At 37.4% G+C, this 26,781-nt stretch overlaps 2 protein-coding genes across 2 annotated transcripts; one reads left to right on the top strand and one right to left on the bottom strand.

Annotated features, from left to right (window-relative positions):
- Positions 1-9,845: 9,845 nt before the first annotated feature.
- On the top strand, positions 9,846-11,710 carry plex9.2 (PML-like exon 9.2). Its single transcript, XM_053319505.1, has 3 exons — positions 9,846-9,928; positions 10,487-10,594; positions 11,157-11,710. The coding sequence occupies exons 1-3, from the start codon at positions 9,856-9,858 to the stop codon at positions 11,708-11,710; spliced, it is 735 nt and encodes a 244-aa protein (XP_053175480.1). The 5' UTR covers positions 9,846-9,855.
- Positions 11,711-14,600: 2,890 nt separating this feature from the next.
- On the bottom strand, positions 14,601-23,433 carry mpi (mannose phosphate isomerase). Its single transcript, XM_053319064.1, has 8 exons — positions 23,411-23,433; positions 21,922-22,049; positions 20,684-20,884; positions 19,591-19,732; positions 19,231-19,410; positions 18,004-18,177; positions 16,783-16,991; positions 14,601-16,164 (listed from the first exon to the last, which is right to left on the bottom strand). Exons 1-8 carry the CDS (start codon positions 23,424-23,426, stop codon positions 15,946-15,948), a joined length of 1,269 nt encoding a protein of 422 aa, XP_053175039.1. The 5' UTR covers positions 23,427-23,433; the 3' UTR covers positions 14,601-15,945.
- Positions 23,434-26,781: the final 3,348 nt, after the last annotated feature.

Here is a 26,781-nt window from a genome sequence, read left to right as displayed (position 1 = left end):
CAGCTGTCCATATGGTATTCTGCAAAAAAGAAAAAAGAAAAAAAAAGATTTAAAAAAAAGTGAATGTACCTGTCACTGGAAAGCATGCTCTGCTTTCTCTGGTTGTTTTTGTTCCTCTTTTATACACAGTGTATGTACTATTTATGATCATGCTTTTGGGGTGTACATTGGTTTAAAAAGAATCTGTCATAAAAAGGTGTTATAAAAGGATATATTATCCTGTGTACGGTTCATTATCTACTATTAATCATGGCAACATTTTAGCAGGCCCTACTCGGTCTGTCTTGTTTGTGCTGCGAAGACAAATAAAAAAAAAAAAAAAAGAAAAGCGTTGTGTCTTTTTGTCTGCACCACTCTGGACACAGTTCTGTATAAGGTGCAATTTGTGTTATATTTCTTTTCTTTTTTTTAAATGATACAAACATGTCTATGGTTGTAAGGAAAAAATAAAGACTTTATGGGGGAATAATTCATCTGCTTATTAAAAAAGCAAAACTGCAGCCAAATCAAAATGTGAGTTGTGTCATTTTTGCCTGATGGTCTTTAAAATGTTCAATTTCAACACAAACACAATGAATGTTTATCATTTTTAATACGAGTGTATGTTTTTTTGGAGTAACATCATATATTTTAGTTAGTAAAGCATAGGAGGCAGAGCAATAAAGTGATGTTCGTATTAGCTCATCATCATCAGCTGCGTCATTTATGGTTCACAACCTGGAAACCCACAGGCATGATCTTCCACACTCATGTCTTTTTAGTCCTAAAGCAGAAATATATGAAAAAAAGAAAAAAAATGAATGCAGCTGCACCATTTCAACCAACACACTTCCTTATGTGCTTTTCTATTTTTATTTATTTTATTTTATTTTTTGCATTATTAATTTAAGTAAGGGTTAGGGTTAGTGTAATGGGTTAATGTTCATGTCTGTTAATGAGAGATTAGCAGAGCCTTCTTTTTTCATTTCCATTTTGTCATTTGTCAGATGCTTTTACACAAAGTGACTTCAAATGAGATATAATGCAAATCCCCAAGAGTGCTAGCCAGAAGTTGTTTTGTTTTTTGCCTGTAACTATTTTTCCCCAAGGGTCAAAACTTCAGCAACACTTATAGTATTAAAAAAAACAACTTTATTATGAGACCAACGTGTTTTGACTTGTGGCCCTCATCACGGTCAATATACCACAACCCTACAAAGAACCTGATGAAGGCCACAAGCTGAAACATGTTCATCTCATAATAAAGTTGTTCTTTATACTATAGCAGGGGGTTTATAAGTCTGAGACTGTCGGCCTCCCCTCAGACAAAGCTTGAAAAGAGGTGCGTCTTCAATCATCCCCCCGGAGCTTAGTTTAATTGCTTAGTTTCACTCAATTCCTGGATGACGATGACGGTTATGATTATGTTATTTGATCCCATAGACACTCAACAATTGAGCCAAGAAAGCCTGATATTGCTGTATGACACAACTTGAGACTCCACCAAATACATAAAAAGGCCTGTCTGCTGGTATTTGATGGTTTCTGACTCTGGGAAAGTGGGAAAAACTGTAAAATTTGCATTAACTACTTCATCTCTTTAACAAAATCACACATATTTAGTATATTCTATGACATTTCCTTTTGATTTGATAACTAATGTAATACTAATATAATATTTTTTCACTTCCTTTCACTGAGCCTTCCCCTTCCCTCTCTGTGCACCTTAGAAGTAGGTGCCAGAAACTATGTGCCTGACTCAATGTAACTATTAGCTACTATATGAATGGTGAATTAATTCAGTGTCAATCTCTCCTTCTAAAATGTCCTTTTCTTTTTATTTATTTATTCATTTTAATTAATTTAATGAATTGTTTCATCCTTGACAAGGCCAGTATTGTTCATCTGACCTTCATGGCCATTGTCGAATCTACCGTACAGGCAATCTGGGCAAGTGCCTATAGGAGCCCTTGAGCAGGGAGAGGCCCTCAGTCCTTTTGTCAGGCTCAGGACACACAACCCATTCTCTTGATGTTGATAATTATATATTATCACTGTCAGAAACCTAAAATGTTCAAAACAAAATATGTGAGTTAAATGTGAGTTAAAAAAAAAAAAAAAAAGTCACAAAGTTTCCACCCAACCAACAGCAGCGTTATCAAACAAATATCAAATAAAAGTCGTTTGGGGGATATGAGCTTCAGTGCCTGGGGGCCCCTGAGGGAACTAATGCAGCCTTGTTTATGCCAATAAAGTATAGTATAGAACAGAAGAGAACAGAAGAGAACAGAACAGAACAGAACAGAACAGAACAGAACAGAATATAATATAATATAATATAACATAATATAATATCATATCATAGCATAGCATAGAATAAAATTTAGAATTTAGAATAGAACAAAATAGAATGGAATAGAATAGAATAGAATAGAATAGAATGGAATGGAATAGAATGGAATGGAATAGAATAGAATAGAATAGAATAGAATAGAATAGAATAGAATAGAATAGAATAGAATAGAATAGAATAGAATGGAATAGAATGGAATAGAATGGAATGGGATGGAATAGAATAGAATAGAATAGAATAGAATAGAATGGAATGGAATAGTATAATAGAACTTTATTGTCCATCATGGAGGAAAATTGTCTTTGGTTCACCAATAACACATACAATAGACATAAATTACATAAAAACCATAGAATCCATAAACTCCATAAAATCATTCTTAAAATACATAAAATACACAAATACCTTACACGTGTAAGGTATAAAAATACAAGTCCATATTAGTTCCTGTGTGCATAATGTGTAATGATTATTTGGAAGTGTTTAAAATATTAAATTGCACTTAGGATAAAATACTTTATGTAAATATTCCTGGATGGAAGCTGTCAGCAATAAACTGAACTGAAGTATTTATTTATTTATTTTGCTATTATTATTATTGTTATTTTTTAAAGACACCTTTGAACAGATTTGAACTTATTACTGCTGCTGTTTTCCTGCCCCTTTGCACAATTGTCACTTGTATGTTTTGTTGGTGTGGTGTTGGTGTATGTTTGTTTGTAATGTCCTTATGATATGGTGTACATTGTTTGTAAAAAAAAAAAAAAAAAAAAAAAAAAGTACATACTTAAATAACTTAATTATTTTATTTTATTTTATTAGTCCGTATTTAATAAATCAATTAAATATTTTTCCTATATGTATTTAGGCTAGTTATAACTTTATATTAACTTGTTTTACGATTTTGAAGATAAACTAGTTGTCAAGGTAACCGTTGCGTCACCACAAAACAAAAGCGTCTCCTTCCTGTCATCCATGCGGGTCGAAAATGAAACCAAACGAAAAGCGGCGAAGTTTCTTTCACCAACGCAACCAATACGACATGTTGACTCACTCACACTAAAGACCATTTTAACCGTCAGACACAAGGGAGGTGGTTCATCGGGATAATGAGAAGGAGAGCAAGAGAAAGAATAAAACGAAAAGAAAAAAAGAGAGAGAGAGATATTCCTCCAGTTTCTCTTCCGCTGAAATGAAAGTATTTCAGTAATGCTTGGGCAGTGACCTGATTCACCTGCGGGCTGCTTGATGAGCTGATGAACTGAAGATATAAGTTTCTACAGCTGACTTCACATGACATCTTCTATCACTCAACTCAGCTGACTCTACATCACACAGCCCACGGTGAGCTCACACTTCTGTTTTCAATTGTTTTTATTATTATTTTTTAATTTATAAGCCTTTTTCAAATAACTCTTTTTTTTTTTTTTTTTAATAACATCATAATTTTAAATATCAATCTCAAAAACTGTTTATTTTTAATTGATTGATTTGAATGCATTGTCGTGACTGTGGGGGTTGGATCAGTTCTATCAGAGGTGAACAGGAACTCAACATTAACACACAAAAATGTCAAATTTCTTTCACTTTTTTAACCCCCCACAGATGTCTGGGGATAAACCCATCGTTTTCTTCGACCTGGAGACAACTGGATTAGGTAAGTTTCTGTCTGCTTATCATCATCAAATTGAAATTAAATATCACCTTAAATGAACCTTTTTGATCATTACAAACCATCTTCTTAAATAATATATGTCTAAAATTATTTTTGTTATGTGTTCTGTTTTTTTTTTTTTTTTTACAATCTGACAGCTCATTATTGACCTTTGTGATAGCACTCTTAGAAATCGGTCCACTTACTGGACATTTTCCAGAGCTTTCAGTCTCATCCCAGTCAAATGATTATGTCTGTGTACACGTGGATGATGAAAAGATAACTAAATTCCTAACACTATATATACACATATTTATCTATGATGGCATTATTTGACGTGACATCTTAATTAACATGTTTAATTATACTTCCTAGATCGAAGGGTGTTGTTGTTCTAATGTTTCCCTTTGACCTACAGTACAGTACATACATTGCATCATAGTGTTTTTTATCAGTCTTAATGCCTCACCTGTAGACTGGAACGTACCAGCTGGACTCTTATGTGATAAGACGGATGACGTTGCAAAGTCACTTCTACCAGGGCACAAAAATTATAGATGCCAACTGCTGATAAAATATGCAAGTGGCAAGAAAACAGTGGCAATCTACTAAGTGGATCATAATATCTGAGCATTCACTTACCAAAAAAAGTTAACTTTGCACCCCTGGTTTTTATTTCTATACAATTTTCACATAGTCAGACTTCTTGTTTTCTCAGGGAGGTGTTGCTTTTAATGGTCTTAAATGTTCTTATGGCTCAGGGAGTGCTATCTAAATGTCATTATACTGTTGCATGACTCTCAATATAATGGCAGTAAAGCTACTAAACTGAGGCTATAGGGTTAGGGTTATTGCTGTCGTGCTGTCATTAAACCGAATGAATAAGATCATACGTCTTGTCTGAGCTGAAACCTCAAACCAGCCAGACGAGGCCTTCCTGTGGCTGCAACAGGATGCCACCGCTACACGATAGACTGAGTTATTACACGTAATACGAATAGACCCAACGCATTAAAGAGGTTGCATGTTACACAAATAGACAGTAGATTTACTAGATAGTTGTATATGAATCAACAACACTCTAATATGTTATGAACTATGGTGTAAGTTTGCATAGTTGTCAGGATATTTTAAAGGTGATGAATTATGCACATTTGATTTGATTTGATTTATAGTTAAAAAAACTCCTTATGTATCTTATAATGGCCTTTCATGCCCCTTGGTTGAGCCTCTGTCTGAAATAGGCTGTTTCGAGTCCACTGTATTTTGATTGGCCAGCTTCCAGAAGCTCCATAAACAGTAGTAGTGGGAGTTTACTTCTTCTTTTCATCCTTTACTCAAACTATGAACTTCTCAAATACATCCATATATGTCCGAGCTCCGAGTCTGATCTGAAAACATTTGAGTGGTTATATTCAAGTGTCTCAGTAAGTCATGAAATTTTGGTCACCTCAAGGTTTGGAACTGTGACCATATTTAACATAGACATCTGATATCATAACATAAATATATAAAAAATAACATCAAATCAGAAAAAAAGGATGTCATGTCTCCTTTAACAATATGGAGACTACAACTGCAGGGTCACAAACCCCCAAGGGTCCTTTTAAAGTCTAATTCTCACTGTGTGTCGGGGTGTCGGTTAGTTTGGGATGTTTTATATGAACAATGTTGCAGATTACTATTATACAAATTGTGCACTTCAGCTCAGACTGTGATGAGCACTTCTCTGTATTTTCTGACATTTCCAAGAATGATTAATCAGTTGATCAATCATAGGTGGCAGATTGGTTGTTCTGCTTGGTTTCAGCATGTCAGTCCCACCCTGTCAAGCTGGATGCGCCTTAAACAACCGCGTGGCAGAAACTGTCGTACAAACTGCCACACACACGATGAGAGGTTTCGTTGGGATGTCAGAAGTCTGTGGTTTTGAGTTTATGTGGGCGTGTTGCATAACAACTCATTGAGTACAACGTGATATCACATGACACATATGCCAGGACTTCACCACAGAAACAGCTTCAGAGATTTTTTTTTTGCGTTAGTCAGCATGAGCATGCCATGGCGGCACCTATGAAAGTAGCACACACACCCAGTGGAAAATATGTCAACAGATTTCTCTTTAAAGTGCAGCGCCACAGATAATGATAGCAGTAATTATATTAAAACCTGCTTATGTGTCACATTTGATACACAGGATGCTTCACAAAACATGAAAACAAATCATGAACTGACAGATGGAATTAAAACAGTGACTAATGATGATGACTAAGTAACGAACCAAATAAAATGACATTTATTTTGTAGGCGATGTCCAAATATGGTGAATGTTTCTGGGTAAAAGCTAATATAAAATGCTGAGTTTTAAGGGCTGTTTTAAAAGTTGAGGTGCACAATCTGAACTGAACTCAGATCAGTCCTATTTAAAATAAAGCTTTAGTCTTGGACGCAGGAAGAATTAAATTAATATGAATGCAGCGATGTAATGGCAATGAGTTGTCTGGCAATTTTCAATATTTTGCATATTTTCATAAAGATCTCATGTGCAGAGCCAGACCAATAATGAACTGTGTGTATCCTGAGCCATAAAGATTACAGGTATGGTAGTTTGGTTAGAAACAGCTCCGAAATCTAACAGCAGCATTCAAATTTTCGGTTTTAGGAGAGCAGTTCTGTGTAAAGTTGCAGGACAGGAGCTTTGCTAGCTTGTTGTGCTGCATATCATCTCCTCTTGTCTTTTATGGACATGATACATGATACAAAAGCTCAGTATAAAGCGAAGAGGTTGTCACGCACAATGAGCTAGCAACACTAAGAACTGCTTTCCTGAGACTGAAAACATGACTGCTCTTTGAGGACGTTTCTAATGAATGCCAAGTAACTGCTTGAGGTGGAGGAACATGTCACCCAGTGCAGCGGTATGACTCACTGATGTGTGTGTTTTTTTTTTTTACCAGACTTTGGATACAAACATGATGCTTAACCCTTACATCCTGTCCATATCCTGACTCATAATTAGTCTATACAGCAATTCACATTCAGAAAGTCCGCGTCAGTCATTTATAAAGGTTGTAAATTCTTCTGTGTGATGGAAAAAAGACATTCACAATCACTGTTTTAAAGGTCCAGGACAACATTTTATAGATTTTTTTTAAATAAACCCAGGTCAAATTTGGACATTTGCATATATAATATACATGTGTACCAGCTGCACAATTTTTTTTTAATTATGCATTTTTTTCTAATTTTGTCTACTATGGCTCAAAGTAGGAAACATCTGGCTAAAAAGAAATGTTTTACAGTGTTTTTATAGCTGTAAGAAATTGGTCAAATTTGAACCTGAACAGTATGTAAGGGTTATTTTGATTGGTTGTTGGTTTGGCTTTGCAAATGAGATTTGTTGACAGCAAGAAGAATATTTATATAGAAAGTCAGCAGTATAATCCTTTAAAATCAGTACCATTGATAAAACTTAGAGGCAGTCAGTGACGATATTTCAGTACAGGGTTGATGTGAGCTCTCTGTGTCTCAGATGTTGACAAAATTAATATTGCAATCTATGTTTATCTGTTCTCCACCCTTATGCCTTTCCCCCTCTACTCTCAGACATCGCAGTATGTGACATCATCCAGGTGTCTGCCGTCTGTGGAGACAGGGTGTTTAACGTCTACACGCTCCCCCGCTGCGCCCTCACTGAGAGCGCCATGGAGGTCACGGGCTTCACCGTCAACAACGCCGGCCTGTTTCTCAGAGGGAGACCGGTAGCAACCATCCCTCTCATCGATGCTCTCACCTCCTTCATAGGCTTCCTTCGCTCCTTCCGCCAGCCTGTACTTCTGGCAGCACACAATGCACGGCGGTTCGACATGCCTGTGATCACCAGAGTGCTACGAAAGTGCTCCCTCAGGCAGCAGTTCCAGCAGGTGGTGCACGGTTTTGTGGATACCTTCATTCTAAGCAAGCAGCTCTTCGATGGACTGCGCAGTTACTCTCAGGAGAACTTGGTGCGTCACTTCCTGGGAACGACCTACGACGCCCATAATGCTGTGGAGGATGCCAGGATGCTGCAGGAGCTGTTCAATGCGTGGTGTCCTAGCAGATGGCAGGTCTCAGGGGTTACCTTCAAGGCCTAATAGCTTCTTCTTTTTTTAAAGCTAAAGAAAGAAAGAAAACAAATCTGACTATGCAAAGAAAAACTGACATTTAGAACATTTAAAACATTTCCTAATTTAAAGACCCAAAGTAGATTTTATTATTCTTATTAGAGAAGGTCAAATTGATCTAACTACAGTTTTCTTGAGACTCTTATCGTGAATTTGGACCTCTACTGTTGATCCGTGTTGTTTAACTATAAAATGTTTGTGGTTGTGTTGTGTGTTTTTGTGACTAGACCCCAAATTCACAGAAATATCATGTTCATATTGTATAAAATATATGCTGTTTTTTGTGGCTATGTTTTGATAATGTAACATGTCTCATACTCAGAGGTATTTTCCAATAAATACAATTCAGAACCAATTTATTTCTTTTTAATTCTGCTACACAATTATTTGTCTAATCAATCAGTCACTTCATGTTGATGGTTGTGCAGCAGTGTAACACAGGATAAAACAAAAAGCATATAATCACAACATATACATATAAAAACATGATATTAATACAATCCTGAGCAGGTTTGCATGCTCAAGTCATTTTTTTTTCTCACAGTTAAGTTGAGTGATGGCTGAGAGGACGAAAGGGTTTTTGTATGTGATAGTTTACAGTCTAATATGAGTCCTGAATGGACTCTGCTTTAACGTATTTTGGGTAAACAGAACAGACTTTTCTGTTGAGTACCAGAGACTTCCCTGTAGACGTTTTGCAGCAACAAATTACAGCCTCAGTGGCATCAGGTCGAAATGATGATGTGCTGGGTAGGAGGAGTCTTTGAGGATAGATCTGGACCTTCTTATAAAACATAAGGTATAAATGATCACCCAACACTGTGTTACAGACAACAGAAGGGTTAAACCAAAAAGTAGAGGAATTAATAATCGATAAATATCCAAAATTGACATGACAAATTTATTATGACATTTATGTTAAAATTATATTTAAAATCAAAACACTACATATGACAAAGAAACAAAATCAAACAACAGACTTTCACAAACACAAAACAGAACATTTAATAAGAAAATTAGTACAAAATTAGTAACCAATTCATTTTTTTAAGTGTGGTTTAGGGAAACATTTTTAATTCATCTAATTCTAATGAATTTATTGTAAATAGTCAATTGACAGGAAATTATTTGCCAATTATTTTGATGATTGTTAATCATTAAAACACACAAAAATTATGAAAATAAGCAACATTTTATCAACATTTAACATTGTGTCACACATTCTCCATCACTGACCATGTTCACATTTATTACTTTATAACTTTATACATTTAGGATAAGGAGTATCTCAGTATTTCATCCAAAGACCTCCTCACTGCACCTTCATGTCTTTCCTGTAGAGGGCAGCAGCCTGTTGTTTATAGAAGTCATGACCCGCCCACCTCTGCCTCTGATTGGCTTACCCTAACATTCTTACCCTAACTCTGACCAATCATACTCCTCCTGACTAAGCACTGACCAATCAGAGGCAGCGTAGGGCGGGTCGTGATTTTGTCATCCTAGGAATAAAACCATATCGCATCCGGGTCACACAGGTGTTTTAAACTGACGGAGGGAAATGTTTAGTTTGAGCTTTCACTGTAGTTTTCATGAGATACTGTATTTATAGACAATATACAGCACAATGTAGCTAAAATACAAACTCAGATAGGTCTTAATTTTGTGTATTATATCCTCTTTTAAACACGGGACTAAAGTTTGTGTCCATGATGCAAAAACCAGAGGATGACAGCTCTCACCAGTCTCTGGTTTTCTTTGATTTAGAGACAACTGGACTGGGTAAGACAAAAATGTATGGGGTTATAAAGTAACTAAGTACATTTACTCAAGTACTTTTTTGAGAGACTTCTACTTTATTTGAGTATTTCCATGTTAATGCTACTGTATACTTTGACTCCACTGCATTTATTTGACAGCTTTAGTTACTTTTCAGATTAAGATTTGACATAAAGGCTTTTAGATTACAACACAGATGTCTGAGTTGTTAACAGCTCCACCAAATAGTGATTTTTCCCCTCTAAACCTCTAACATGGTTTAATTTCAATAGGCTAAATTATCCAATATTTCCCCTCAGATTTATCTATCACCCACAACTATATATTTCAAGTCTGATCTTCAAATTTCAAAGAAGACTAAAGAAAACCAAAAGATATTCACATTTAAGAAGGTGGAAGAAGAAATGTAGTGACTCAAAACAATAAATATTAAAATCCTTGCAGCTCTATAGTTTTTACAGTTGCTCCTTTTACCACATACTGTCTGTGAGGTCTGCATGGAGAAAAAAACATTCTGAATCACAAAAATGTATGTTTTTCTCACATGTTTCATCTCACCAGGTCAGAGCTGTGACATCGTCCAGCTGGCTGCAGTAAGTGGAGATCACTACCTCAACCTCTACATCATCCCTCGGTGTCGAATTCAGCGAGGAGCAGCCAAAGTGACGGGTAAGTAGACAGTAACTGGCAACTTGTTTTTAGTAAAGATGAATCATCAAAGTACTTTATTCAAGCAAAATACCATACAGTATGTTTAAGCTCTTACTTTCAGAAAAGCCCTTCTAGGGACAGGTGTTTTCAACTAATATTCCCTACAATCGGACAGTTTTAGCCTGTCATGTATCTGTCCCTATTAAATAAACCATAAATAATAAAAATAATAATAATACATTTTAGTATCTTTGTGTTTTGAACTTTTGGTCAGAACAAACAAACCCTTTGATATGATGTTGGGCTTCAGTAGCAGAAAGTAATTAAGTACATTTACACAACTTCTATGCTTAAGGACATTTTTAAAGTACTTTAGTTCATTTTGCAGAAGTTAAAATATACACAACAAATGATGATATTATATAGTACAAGGAGATGCAGAAAACCCAAATGGGCTTATTTAAAGCCTCCACCTTAAAATAATATGACCGCAAAAACTTTTTACTTGAGTATTCCCATTTGATGCTACTTTACATTTCCACTCCACTACAGAGGGCAATATTGTACTTTCATACTTCAGGCTTCAGGGTCCGCAGACAAAGGTTGTACCTCCATCGCCAGCTCGTCCTCACCAACTCCCTCCGAGAGGTCCTGATGTCCTTCATCGCTTTCATTCAAATGCTCGGACGTCCACTGGTCCTCGGCCACAACATCCGTCGCTTTGACTGTCCACTGTTGGCTCGAGCTCTCGATGAACTGGACCTCAGGGCAGAATTTGAGTCCTCAGTCTCAGGATACGTTGACACCCTGCCGCTGGCCAGGGAGCTGCTGAAGGACCGCGGCCTCCAGAGCTTCAGACAGGAGAACCTGGTCAAGGAGCTGCTGGGTTTGAACTACAAGGCTCATGATGCTTTGGAGGATGTGCGGGCGTTACAGGCGCTCTACAGTGTGCTTCAGCCCACACAAGAGTTGATCAGCAGGCATTTATTTACTCTGAACACCATGGAGAAGACGCCAGCTGTGACAGATGCCAAAGTGAACTGTGAACTACCAGGACAGAGCCGCCTGTTGCAGCACTTCAAACAGGCAGTGAAGGTCACAGGAGGCAAAGCAGAGGAGCATGAGAGAAGCTGATGGATTTTTTAAAAAATGTTTAAAAGCAACAAATTTAGACTGGCGGTCTCCATCAGCTCTCACACTGCGCTCAGTGTTGTGTGCTGTCAGTTTTGTAACCGTGTGAATTCTGCATAATTGCTTCAAAACAGAAGAGAAGAGTTTCCTAAAGTGGATGAACATTTTTTATCCTCTTTAATGAAGCAAAACGTATTTTAAAAAAGGCAAACATGGAGTTTTGTAGCAGTCTGTATGAAGCTGTTAAAAGATAAGGGAGACATAAAAACACAGTCCGACTGTCTGTTGTAGCTGTTTTAACACTTTCATTAGACGTGTGTGGAAAATGTTCAGATGAGTGTTGAAATCTGCCCGCTGGCTGTTACTGAGGTTATAAAATGGTGAAGTGTTGTGTTTACTTGTATTCTGAGTTATGTTCATGTTTCAATGAGTTCCTTCAGAAAAATAAGTTTTAATAGTGTTTAAATAAATCTGCTAATAAATATTTTGTTGCTGCTTAGTGCTTCATAAAAATGAATAAATATATATTTGTATTTTGAGTTGGGTAGCTGAAATCAATATCACAATATTAATAAGAATATATTTTAGAATTTCACCAACAGGAATTAAACTGATGTTCAATTTAAAAACTATACTATAAGAATTCACACAGGAAAATAAGAGTTAATAGCCCTTTGCCTGGAATTTTGAAAATAATACACATAACAATTAGTTGATTAATTGAATAATCAATTGATAGAAAATTGGCAGATATTTTAATTTGTTAATTACTTTGATCCTTTTAAGCAAAAATACCTAAAATGTAATGGTTTCAAGTTCTCAAATGGTCTTATATTACAAAAGATTGAATCTCTGTGTTTTGGACAAAATAAGATATTTTAACCTCATTGTGGAAATTGTAGTAGACATTTTTATGTTTTATAGAAAAAAATAATGAATCAGTTAATCAAAAGAATGAGTGGAAGATTAATTGATAATGAAAATAATCATTAGTTGCAGCCGTAAACACGCTATAGTAGTATTATATATCACAATACAACCTCACCTTTATTATAAGCAAGTTTACTGAGTTATCCAGATACCTCAGGAACGTTGAAACCCCTAAAATCTGGAATATGGGGAAAAAAAACCTGTTCTATATTTTACTTTGAGTCATATAATTCAGTAAACTGGATTCTTAGAAGATGTCTTTGATGTTTTACAACTGCTAATATTGGTACAGTTCAAGTTCATCTGACAAAAATCTACAAACACAACACATAAAATGAGGAGTTGAGACCATGTAGTAACCACACAAGGCTTTATTAAACCACTTTTACATACACGTGTTCTCTGCAGTCCCATGCTACAGCATCACCATATTCAAAAATGCTAAACCATGCCCTCACTAGAGTCAAATTCAAATAAATGTCCTAACAATATATTAATAAAATAGTTAAAGTAAAACATTGTGGCCCCTTCAGATATGTGTGCACTTGAAGGACATGAGTTAACCGTGAAAGTAAAAACCTAAAACTCAGTGTGCAAAAAATCCATATTACGGAAATAAATCTATAATATTTAAACTAAAAGGTGACTTCAAACAAGATCAGTAACAAATGTGTGTGATAATTAAATGAGTTAAAATTAAAAATGAGACAACTAAATTGAATCCCTTTTGAAAATATGGCAGATAACATAACTAACATGTTACAGAGATGGAAGAATTAACCTTGAGGTAATGTTCTTTTAATCAAAAAAGACACACTTTAAAATGAACTACCGACATCCTTCGATCTCTTGATATCGTTCCACATTTTAGCAACAACAAACAAGTAAAGGTTTAGTGCAACTATATTCAGAACAAGCTTAGAGATTTCCGTCCACATCACAATCCCGGTCATGATGACGTAGGTAAAAAGCAGTTATCGGGGGGTTGGCTCATTTCACTGTTATCATTCATTCACGTCGGACTATAGAGAGTAATATTTCTTCATAGGTAGGTTGACAGGCATTCATTCCCAAATATTTGATTAAAGATCGCTTACAAAAACTAGAACAACAAGAACACCACTCTTCATGATTGACTGAATTCAGATCGACCCTGGTATGAACTGGAATATTTTTGCACCATTATTGAAATAATCAAGTCAAAATATTCTACCATTGTTAGAACGGAGTGTTGAAATTGTCTAAAGTGGTCACTGAAAAACAAACCACCCTGTGATCCCAAAGATAAAACCCTAAAATACTTTGAATAGTTCAGAGGTTGTTTCTCTTTAGTATGTAAATGTAATGTCCGATTTGATGAATCAGTACAAACAACAAAACATACAAAGTCTGAAAAAATTTGGCTTCAAATACTCAATAAAATACAGACGTGTTCGTACTCTGTTCCTTTTAAAATACTAGAAAACTGAATGCAGCATTTTGGTGTACGAGTGTACGAGATGCGGATGAGTTAAATGTCTTCAGTCAAACTCTGGAAGGACGCGACGGACAGGCAGCGTTAACGCATTTACAATTATACAGGAGTCGTCGTGCATCGTGGGATGGATCTACAGCAGTTAGCGGTTCTTCTTGCTTCCTTATGTTTTAGTTGTTTTGTTTTTTTAATCTTTAATGTCTCCCTACTTTTTAAAAGAGAAGTTTCCAGACTGTAGACATGCGCTGGTAATGGTTAAAAGCAGTTCATACTCCCAGTAAAAGGCTCCTTCCTCCCAGTATTACTGCTCTAAAATCAAACATGCACAGGCATCTCAGGATTATACTATATGCTCTCAACTACTAACAATGTTTCCTCAAAGTTGAGAGTTTAAAAAGGTGGATATTCGAGTTAAACTTAAAGCGATATAACATGTATTCACACCAGCGGACGCCCCCCCCCACCCTCCGGTAAAGAAGAAGATGACGACTGCTCGGGCTCATTAAACAGACATGCTCTCCGATGGTGGCCGATGTAGAGAAGCAGTGAGTGGTGCTGCACCAGTGTAAACATACGTAATTTGCCCCACCGCCCTGGTTCAGTGCTGAAGTGCGTTATTTTAACCTCAGGCTGGAACAGGAGAGCGTCTGGCTGAAGTTTGATTAGAATAAAGAGCTAAAATGTCCAGAGCGCTGAAGGGAAGCCGATAAAACACCCTGATTACAAACTTGCACATGAGCAATATTTTTAATGTGACATCCACTAAAGATCCATTAACCGTTTACAGAGCTTTCAACCACATCTCATGGTCTTCATCAGTGGATCGAGTCTGCTCAATTGTATATACAGTATAGATGTTCATTGATTCATTTTTCTTCTGAGCACTTTCTCCATCCACATTAGCTCTCATTATTATATTTATTATTGACAGTATTCTCACCAAAAGGTCCATTTAGTAGCTTTTGATTCATACAACATGATCTTTATCAGCTCAGATGCACCTTTCTATATTTTTCTGGGCACTTTAAAGACTTCACTTTGAGCTAAATTTACCTTTTGGTGAGATTGTTTTCCGAGGTCAAGAATGAACAATGTCTGATGTTAAACTATCAGGTTTTTCATCAGGAGTCTAATATGGATAAAGTGATTGTAACAGTGTCATGTACACTCAATAATCAGTATTTATATTGGGTGCCGCTCAGTGTTGAAGACATCCTTTATTTTTTGGCTGGACCACAACAGCGGGCCGAGTCCTATGATTGTGAGAAAGCGACTGACTAATTGTTGAAGTTGCATCATTTAGTCAGCTGCCAGTCAGTTGCCTCAGCTGAGTGTCGCCACTTCCTGTATGCGTTGTTTCAAATGAAAAGCCCTCTAGCGTTTCAGCCACATGCTAGGTTTTGTTTGACCTAGTTTTGTTATTCTTAGCACCTGACAAGAGTTTGGGATGTGCCCCCTTTTCCTATCTTTATTACTTGTCTTTATTTACTACTGGTAAAGAAGAACCGTTGAAATGTATTAAAATCCAGCAGCACTGGATTACTGCTGGATTTTAAAGCTAGAGAACACTGCTGCTGGCGTGTAAGGGTGACACAGCTGTTACGCAGGGCAAGTTTGGGTTGGGTTGGGTTGAAGGGGGGGGGGGGGGGGGGGGGCAGCGGGCACAGACGGGCATCGACTCTCTGTGTCTGAAAGCTCATTTTTAGATACTACCTACTAAAGTGCACAGCAATCATCGGGCTCAATCCATAAAGCAGGGTAGACCTCGCCGAGTCAAACCAGAGGAGGAACAGACGGGTAGCATGAGCGTTCACACACAGCCACAGACTCACGACTACAGGAGGCAGCAGGCTCGAAACATACTCATCCCCGACTGGGAGGTGATGTGCAGAGAGACGCTCTCGTTGGCCGAGATGAACAGGACGGTGCCGCGCCTCAGGGTGATGTCGGAGAGCGCGGCAGGTGAGGCCGCGGAGGCGTCGCCCTCGATGACCAGGACGATGCTGGCGGAGTCGAGCGGCGCCACAGTGTACTGCTTCACTGAGGCTGGGACCTGGAGGAGATACAAGACAGGACAGAGGTGACTACTAGACATGTCTAAATCCCTGATACCATCCTAGGTTGTGTAATTGTGTTTCTTTGATTTTATTTAATTTAATGATTTTTATTCAATTAAATTTGCCTACTCATTCAGAAGTAAGTTAAAAATGTTAAATCAATGGGTTACATCCCATCTATCAAAGTCATCTGTTAGCATTTATTTAGAAGTATCACAAATACTGATCACTATTGACACCTGGTTAACAACCTCATAAATGTTGTCAGCTGATTAAAACATGTCTTAATAGGAAAGGTTTATTTTATAGTGAGTTAAAGATGGAGACATTTTGAGTCATTTCTCTTCTTAAACATGAAACAACAGCAGAAGAGGCTTTGTATTAAAATGTGACAATGTAAGAACATAAATTATACTTAAGACATCACATCTGAAAATAAAACTTTTTTTCTCTCCATGTTAGATGTTTTCTGTCTTTTCTGAATATAAATTTGTAGTAAAATATGAATAAATAATATAAATAAACAGTTTCAAAATGGAAAAACTACATTGGTTGTTATTAAATACAGAAACTGAACTGTTGCTGTTGTCATCCACTCAGTTGAGGTTTACTACCTGTATCCTCATGACAGTGAAGTCTGGCACCGGGGGGTCGTACAGGGACACGCAGGGGTCTGAAGGGTCCTGAACACACGGGAAAATTTTGGAGCTGGCCGGGGCGGAGGTGTAGTTCAGCATCTCACACAGCGTGTTAACGTCGATGTATTTCGGCGTCAGGCCGGCCCTCACAGTGTTGTCTGAGCAGGCCATGCACTCGATACAGTCTACAGGGACGGATGAACAGACGAGAGGAAAGGGTTTAAAATGAGCAGAGTCTGCAGTCGACTCTCCTTCAAATGGAAAAAAATCAATTCTTAAATTCTCTTACAATATTAGATCAGTCTGTTGTGTTAAATGAAATCCAAGAGCTATTTCTTTCCCTTCACTTGCCTTAAATCAGTTAGTGATTTACCAGAATACCTTTTAACAACTTAAAGTGGTGGTGTGAACTTACACCCAGCTGTGAGTTATATTTGTGGCTGAATAAAGCAAAACAGTTATAGTAAAAGAAAAGCAAAAATCCCTTTCTTTTTAGAGAGGTGAACTGTGCTCCTCACACACACACACACACACACACACACACACACAAACACACAAACACACATCATGGATCTGCATTGTGTTCTGGATAGAGTTGCACCAACTTCACTGAATGTGTGTGTTACGTCCCTCCTAAAATCCTTGAATTGAAAAGCTAGTCTCAATCTAATTATTTACTCAATCAGGTCGCTCTATTAAGAAATGTCTAAGCAAGTAAGTTAAGATGTTAGTAATGTGTAAATCAATTGATAGAGAACATTTGTAGCGCTGTGCAATAAAAAAAACAATCATCTATGTTAACAGGAATTCACTGGAGCATCTCAAGCTGAACAAATGATAAATTAGATCTAACTACATAAGAACTTGTCTGTGTGGTGTAACCCATTTTAATTTAGCGGTGTGTGGGTCTCCAGTTAGTAAGTACTTAATAGTTTAGTTTAAACTTAGTGGCTTAAACTACACAGTACAGCTGATCCATATATATATATATATATATATATATATATATATCTTTTCTATCCCGCTGCTTCTCTGTCAAACAGGAGTGCTGCAGAGACCCTGAAGAGTCAATAATACAGGAATTCAGGCACATTGTACCGTTGCACACATTCATCACATTTCATTCATTCAAGTCAGTGTGGAAAGAGCCAGTGTGTGCCGCATCTCATGAATGTAAACAACAAGCACCCCACTGACCTCCATAGAGGTAAGCATGAGGCTCACTGGCTCCCAGGAACATGGCCTGGCCTGGATCCAGGATCATGAGGTTGAGGAAGTAGATGGAGAAGCAGCCGATGTCTCCGGGGTACTGAGAGTGGAGGCGGAGCAACAGGTCGCCATTGCTGCTTGATGTATCCTTCCCAGCTGCTCCTACATGAGTAATATAAAATCCACAGGTGTGAATATGTCAGTAAAACATAGTTCAAAATAGCAGAATACCCTTTTTCCTCTTATTTTAAAGCTCAATAGTTGTCACTTTGGCGCCTCCCAGTGGTAATATAAACAAGCAGAGTTTAATGGGCTGAAAGCTTAAACTGAGACTGAACGCAACACAGGGGCCACAATGTTCACAGGGACTTCACTCACTGAGAATGTTATTTTAATTTTAATGTCACTGTATTTTAAATTGTTAGCATAATTCAGTTTTATCACCAGCAGTTGTTAAATCTGTGAGGATGCTGCAATAAACAACCCATTTCAGGGGTTTATTATCTAACTTTTTAATAAACAGGACCCCCCCCCTCTGTTGCCAAGTTGTTAACCAGAAACATATTATTTATGTCTCAGTAAGTGTCCCAAATTGCATTTCTTTTGTGAAAAGTAGTCATTTTGGTGGATGACTTCTTGGAAAAGTGGAAATTTCACTAACACGCTTACATCAGATATCAGATTGTTATACGATGAAATAAAAGATTAGTGCCATATATTGAGCAATGCTCTCATGGTTAAATGTCAGCAAGTAACAAAGATAAAGCAAATGCTGAAAAAAAATCTATAGTAGTGTTATTAAAATATTTGAGTTGAGTTCACAAAGTTTTCTAATATTAAATAGTATCTAAACACAAGCAGCCTTACAACAATTTTGAGGGGAAATGATATACTATAAATCAGAGACTGTTTTTCTGGTGTGATCAAAGAATAACTAAAGCAGGTGACAAGTCTGAGCATGCATTCAGAGCCAGCTTTTAGTATTTTACAGGTTTTGAAGCTACTGTACAGACACATTTTGCTTGGTCCCAAAAAAAGAACTTGAGTTTGATAAGCAGCCCTGTTTGCAATAAGACCACAGTAGATCATGCATAAAGACTGTGAATCTAGAGTTCCCTGTGCTGAATATGTACTAGAGGTATCACGCAGTGTTTTTAACTATAGTTGCTTATTCCTAAAAAGCAATAAGGATTATCCTCCTCCCAGTGTACTCACCCTCTTCAGTGACTCTCTTCACCAGCATGTTGAGCTGGTCCACGAACACCTTCTTCTCACAGTTCATCATCCTGGTGAAGCACTTCTTCAGCGCCTGGCTCGTACGGGCCGCATCTCCCATGCCTGACCGCAGTTCCTCCGCGGCCGCGTTGCCCACCAGAGCATGAAACTCGGGGACAGCTGATAGATGCACACACATGCACCAGTTATGAATTTATCTTTTGCAAAACATTACATAATATACAGTACTGTCTATGTCTGGGTTTAAATCTCTACGTCAGCTAATTTTTTCTCATTCGCTGTCCAAAAAAAAATCAATCCAGAATCCTCTAATGCCCCTGTGGGACTTTGGGGACTCACATTTAAGGAATCCCAGGATCTCCTCCACGGGTCTGAAGCCACAGAGGCCCTGGAAGCGGGTGAGAGCAATGGCCATCTCTGGTTTGTGGTTAGTGTCTGGATAGTGCTCCGGAAACTGAGCGTGGAGACGAGCAGCTAACTCCTGAGCAAACCATAATGACACAAGAGGAAGAGGGTTACTAAAGAGGGCAGGCAGAGAGCGTGTAGACTAAAGTCTTCAGACACAAGGCCGTAGGTTGTACTGTCCAAAATCAACTGTGTAGAAAAGTGTTAACTAGCTCATTCAACCTATTTTGAATTTAATATATGCAGATTCATGTAAAACACTGTCTTTATATAGGTGATAAAAGCTACTGAAACATATAATCATCCATCATTTCATTGGCCTCAGCAGCAAGGAAAACAGTCAATTCATTGTTTTCATGTGCACAGAAAATGATGGCTGACAGATTGATAGATTACTTTATTAATCCCCAGAGGGAAATTAAATTGTCATAGAAGGCAGAAGCCATCAAGTATGAGAGGGAATAAGCTTCTCATTTTCCTCAATCATGCTAAACTTTACACAAATTGATGGTGATCAGTGTTGTGTAAAGTAAAGAACTCCAGAGATTTAATTCTATAAACATGCAGAGCCTGAAATATATTGGTTTAAGCTTTCTGTTACAAATGCGTAGTTTCCAAAATCCAAACTGAGATTACTCAAGTGACGCCACTTTTGTTATTCTTGTTTTATCAAAAGACTTCATCTGTCATCTAAAAACAATGAGGTGTCTCTTAATTTCCTCAGCGCCCATCTCTCTTTTTTAAAAAACAACATACCATCTCTCTAGTCTGAAAAACAACCACATATCACTTTAAAGTTAACATGAATTGTTAGTGTATCACAATCAGTACTCAGTAAGTGAAACCTTCATTCTGAATTTACTACCAGCAAAGAAATGTTGGATTTTGCTTTATAGAAATGTTTTTTATATTAACTCTAACAAACATCAGCATAACACGATGACATGACATTAATATCTGTTAAACAATGTCCTAACACTGAATGAGTCAGCCTACTGATAGACAGCTGGTATGTTTGTATACTCACCCTGTTGGGGTGGGCCTGTATGGACAACGCTGTGTTGACAGAGAGGACTTTCAAGAGGAAGGGCAGTTGACCCTGAAAGGTGTCTTTGACCTTGGAGCCCAGACTGGCGGGGAAGTGGGCGATCCACTGGCCCAATGTGGTCTGTGCAATCCTGTTGTCTTTAATCTGAGCATCACCTTTCGGGTGGGCACCCATCCACAGCTGGAGGAGACAGCAGAGACAACATCACGCTCAGATGGAGACTCACTCTTTTTGTATTTGTGATGAGAAGGTTATTGAGTCAAAATCTTCAAAACAACAGAAAATTAGGAGTTTGAAACCATTTCCAATTCCTTAACATGTACCAGTGATGAGTGCTGAATCCCATTTATCACTCTAAATGGTCAATGGCAAAAGTTTCCAAAATGAGTCACAGTGGTTTCCAGGCTTTCTGGGGTAAAGGCAGTTTATCTAATGCTGTGATTCAAAGTGATTTATACTCAATGGAAATCACTCTGGTTAAAAGGGTTACAGTAATTCCTTAAATGTAAATGAAGGGCACTATCTCTACCACTACTAAAACACTCAAACCTGAACCCTTTTTATAACAGGATGGTCCGTCTCTACTGTGTGTTCAGGCTCATATTATCACTGATTTGTTTTTTTGTAATTACAAGGATTAGAAATGAATATATATGTATGCACTAAACAGGATTGTGACTAAATGATCCCTCTTACAATATAATTTTAGCAACAATTTAAACATGACATAATTAATTTTAAAATGTTGCAGACATGCTTAACAATAGGTCACAAGTAAGGCTTAAGTCATCCACACCTCCCTCTGACTATAACCATGAAACGAGATAGGACCGACTGTGGCATGTGACAATCTGGTTTGTGGTACGTGAAAATGTCAACACTGCTTTTACTTGAACTATTGACCTTTATGACAATCCCTGCGGAGCTGCTGTAGCTAAATAAGGAAAGACTTGTGAATGACATGGAGTCTAAAGGATAAGCTTACTGTATTTTTTTATGAAATGAAAAAATCATGAAATTACAACAGCCAAATTGTACTCCAAAATGTTTTATATGTAATATATCCAGGGATGGTTTTCACTGCACAACCACACCATGTATCCTTAGGTGTTTACCCTCCAGCTCTGAAAAACAGGGATGTCACACAAGCATATGTCTAGTGTTTTGAATAAGTGCTTTCCCTATAATAATCTTCAGCTGACAGTACACTTTCTTACCTCAGCATAATGTTTGCCAACCTCTATGACAGCTAGCGGGTCTCCACCAATCACCAGTTTAGCCACCTCGCTGTCCAGTCCAACTTTCCCCCATGCATAATTCTGCACGGCACAAGTCAGCGGAAACACTAAGGAGGAAAATCATATTCGTCAGCTATTTTACTTTTTGAACAAAATGCTAATACAGCACCAAATTAAGTATATTTCAAGGCAGGGCTGCAACTAACAATTATTTTCATTATTGAATCATCTTTGGATTATTTTCTCAATTAATCATTTAGTTGTTTGGTTCATAAAACATCAGAATCTGATGAATAACGTCTACCACTGTATCCCAACCAAACTGATTTGGTTTATTATCATACAGCCGTGGTTCTCAAACGTTTTCATGTCGAGGAAATTAGACCACTGACCACATTTGATAAGATTTTTTGCTTTCAGATGATTTGTTACAGAAATAATACATACATGCATACATTCTGTCATTGTGTTAATTATGGATGGCATTATAGTGAAAATAAATTATTCCCTGGAGCCCCCTTCAACCCTTTCAACGACCTCTGCGGGTTCCCAGAACCAATTTTGAGAACCACAGTCATAAATGACTAAAGAAAATAGACAACATTCACATTGAGATGCTAAAATCTGAGGATGTTGTTGTTTTTATTCACTTAAATATGACTCCAAACAATTAATCATCGCAGTTTAATAGTTGGCATCTAACTGATTCATTGTTGCAGCTCTATTTCTAGGACATCTAATCTTGACACAAATGTAAAAACATGACATTTAGTGACTCTTCCTGCCTAGTGGTGTATTTTGTACCCCCGACAAAATCTGTGCATCCATTTCCGATTGCCTAGATTGTAACACCACATGTGATAAAGGGACAGGAAAACCAAACATGCACAATATCCCATTACAGTTTGGACAACAATAAACTGGTTTGCGTGCTGTATGGTCAGGTTCGTAGTCCAGTGCCGTGTTATATATTTTAATAGGAAGAAAACTCCAATGCAGGCTGCCTACATACTGTCTGCTTTCATTGTAAAACACTGAAACAGGGGGAGACAGATTTGCTGGGGATACATTATTTGACCAGCTGACTTTGCAGCGTCGATTGACAGAAAAGCATGCAGTAAGCAGGTTTAACACACATGAGGCACCGACTCTATTCGCCTGTCTGAATAACATATATACACAGTAAGAGATATTATATATTCTGGCTTTAACCAAACGGCCTCCGTGTTATATTCCTGTTAAGCTAACAGTATATGCTCCCCATACAAACCCAACGCCAGGGCTGCAGCGTTAGTTAATAATGATGTTGGATGCCCGCTAATAACAACGAAGTCCGTCTTATTCAGCTTCGTGATATTTGCTCCCATGTCTCATTATCTAAATAAAGCTCCACACCGTCGCCTTAGCTACACATTCATCGGTAAAACATATGATTTGAAAGAGTTTTGAAGGAGAAAGCCTCACTCACCTCTTACTTCCTCCATGGCTGCAGCGTCGGCTGTCAGACCGCCCGTGACGTCATGAGGCGCCTGGTGGCTGGGCTGGACACGTTCGCTCGACGTTTTTGGACGTTTTGCTTCGGCGAAACGTTCCAGTGGTCTCCATGGTAACAGGCAGGACGCTTCGGCTAGTCGCTGCTAGTTTATCATATCTGACACAATATATCCTACTATGGAAAGTAATTTTAACATTTAATGAAACGACACTATTGAAGCCCGTTTCCACCAATGTGATGAGAAAAGAAAGATCCCTAAAAAATGACTTGGTATCTCAAAATTAATTAGGTAAGCTACTAAATAACCAATTAATAAAACAAGTCATTATTTTGAAATTGTTTCTCATTATTTTGAGTTATGAAGTCATAATAATGAGAGTCATTAAGTCATTATGAGAAACTATCCTAAATTTTAAGATAGTATTATCTATTAGTATATTATTTTCTGATTATTTGTAGTTATTAAGTCATAATTTTGAGAAAAATTCTCATTATTTTGAGATACTAAGTCATTAGTTTGAGAAAGTTTCTCATTATTTTGAGTTACTTAGTCATTATTTTTAGTACTAAATCATTATTTTGAGAAAGTCTCTCATGTTATTGACTTCCTTTTTCCCCCCATCACATTGGCGAAAAAAGGCTTCCATACATAATAGCATTTCTTCGAGTAAAAATTGTATTTACTAGAGCTGTGTAGCCTATCCATGAACACTCTGGATATCTGTTGGAGATCTGCAAGAGAATGCTTACTGGGAAAAACTCCCACTAAACTCCCACTTCAGATATCTGCACTCAAATTATTATTCATTATTTATACTGGTGAGTCAGTGCATAAGCGGCATTATATTATTGTAGTTGCTCAAGGTGGAGCTAGTTTGAACTGCTTTGAAAGGGTCACACTAAGATAACTTGATAATATGCATAGTGTGTGTTTAATATGTGTTTTTTTACACATTTTGTCCACAATTTAATCTTCTCCTCCCTTTCTTCTCTCTCTTTCAGGCTCCAGATGACACAGACTACCAGGGAAAGGATTTCTTCACCTCCTACATGCCCAACCCTCCCAGCAAGACCTATAATAATATGCAGGAGTTGTCAGAGCTCTTCAAGCTGCCCCCTGGGAAATAACTGCTGGTGCCGGGTGCTTTCCAGTTTAACTGTGAGGCCGACTTCCTCATCTGCATCTTCTCCAAAAACAAGTCTGTCATGTAAAAATCGTATTGATCACTCAAGAAACACACAAAGACACACACAGAGAGAATTAAGCATTATCAGTTGTTGAAGCATATAATCAAATAATCAGATATACGATTACAGTCTTTGGAGAAAATCCACACCTATAGCAGTACCTTTCTCTGGTCAGTTAAGACACAGCCTCACAGCTGTTATGACCACAAGGATGATCTTACTGATGGTCAGTCAACAACTCCAAGACATAGTTTGGATTTAGCTCATCTAGGCAGGTGTCTTCTTATCGGGCTATGAATTAGACCACAAAATGCCTCATGTCCACACAACCTCTAAAATATGTCAGATTAACACAGTGAAAGAGTAATATTAAGCTGCAGAATGCTTTAGCTCAAATGCTATAAACTGCAGCAAATACTTTCCTGAAAAGCTTGATTTCTCTTGTCTCAGCTTTGTGAGACCAATGATTGCAGTAGAAGTTTGACCAGACTCTTCTCTCAGAGCCAACATCATTGATCCTTTCTTCTAGGGTCAGAGGATCCACAGCTCTTGTTACCTTGATCCTGTAGGCCAGTGATTCCCAAACTCTATCACATCAAGGACCCCTAAACTGACCCAAATTAGACCATCCCCATGATTAAAGCGTGATTATGTACAATACATCCATCGAGTTTGCAAATATGGCATAAAGACCCCTGGGTCATGCAGCAGTGTGTTTTTGCATCTAACTACCAGTTTGATAAAAGAAAGAAGCAGCTTCATAGACGCTGATCAACTATAATTCAGCTAATTTGGTTCAATTCATGAATGAAGTAATTTATGCATGAAGGTTATTTGAGAAAAAGTAATTGATTTGCTATTCTTTTTTCAAATACTAGTGTACATATTGAGAGGTTTATGTGAAAGCCTGTCACCTAGCAACCATTATGAAGCTCCACTTTTCAAAAATTATATTGATTTTGCCACCTGATGAATATGTCATTTTATTTTTTATAAAAAGTTATTCATCATATGAGTGCTTTAAACATTTAGGTGTGCTATGACCTGGCTCAGATGGCCAGAGAAAATGGAAACACACTATGGTAAAAGTTTAATAAAACATAGTTATTACATTAAATTAAACCACATTAAAGTTTCAACTAAATGTTTATAGTATGAGGAGTGGAAATGAGTGATATCAGTGTGAGGTGTGTGATGCATTAGTGGAGAAAGTACATGTGAATGTTTGTGTGTGGTGTCAGGTGCATGAAAGTAAAGCAAATAACTAAAGTAAGGCAGTCAGAGGACACAGACAGAGAGACGCTGCTACCTGGGCCAGTCTCACCAGTACCTGGTTTTTCAGGACCAGGAGAAACACCAGTAAACACCTGATTAAACACCAGATCACCAGGGGTCATCACAAAGAGGAGCATTTCACACTCAAGTAAAAGGAGGGAAATCTTTTCATCAACATTACTAAACTGAAATCCAACAGGTGGCGCACTTTGCTTCTATTTTGTTTTGTAATACAAAACTTTATTCAGCATGATTTTTGCCTATTATGTCCAGCACAAAACAAGTACACAATGCAGGAGTGCCGATAACAACAACAAATAATACATAGATATTAAAAAATAAGGAGTAGGCTATAACAAAATTAATCAATGCAATGGGAGACTAATAAATATTCAAAATAAATTTAGAATTAAATAGTTATAAGAGATTTAAACTCAATCAAAAAAGAAGGAGAGAGTATTAGGAACCTAAAAGCTTCTGTTTGTGAATAAATCATTTTCTTAGGTAAATAAATACCAACATACTTTATTGATCTTTTACTGTTATTGTCAGAGTAACACATTAAAACATTAATTTAGAAACATGACAATTTAAATCACACTAAAAATTCACAGTTATGTAACACTGATTGATTGCTTGCTTGATTGATTGGTGTTATTTTTGGATTAACACACACACACACACACACACACACACACACACACACACACACACACACACACAACCCCCCCCCGCTGGGGCCCTTCTGCGTGGAGTTTGTGTGTTCTCCTCAAGCCTGTGTTGGTTCTTTCTGGATACTCTGGCTTCCTCCCACAGACCAAAACATCCGCCTGTAGGTGTGAATGGTCATATGTCTACTCTATTTTAGCCCTGTGATGGAC

This window comes from Scomber japonicus, chromosome 5 (assembly GCF_027409825.1).
Source record: "Scomber japonicus isolate fScoJap1 chromosome 5, fScoJap1.pri, whole genome shotgun sequence".
NCBI lineage: Eukaryota > Metazoa > Chordata > Actinopteri > Scombriformes > Scombridae > Scomber > Scomber japonicus.
Note: the sequence above shows the minus strand (reverse complement) of the source record. Positions and strands in the feature narration are given on the sequence as shown.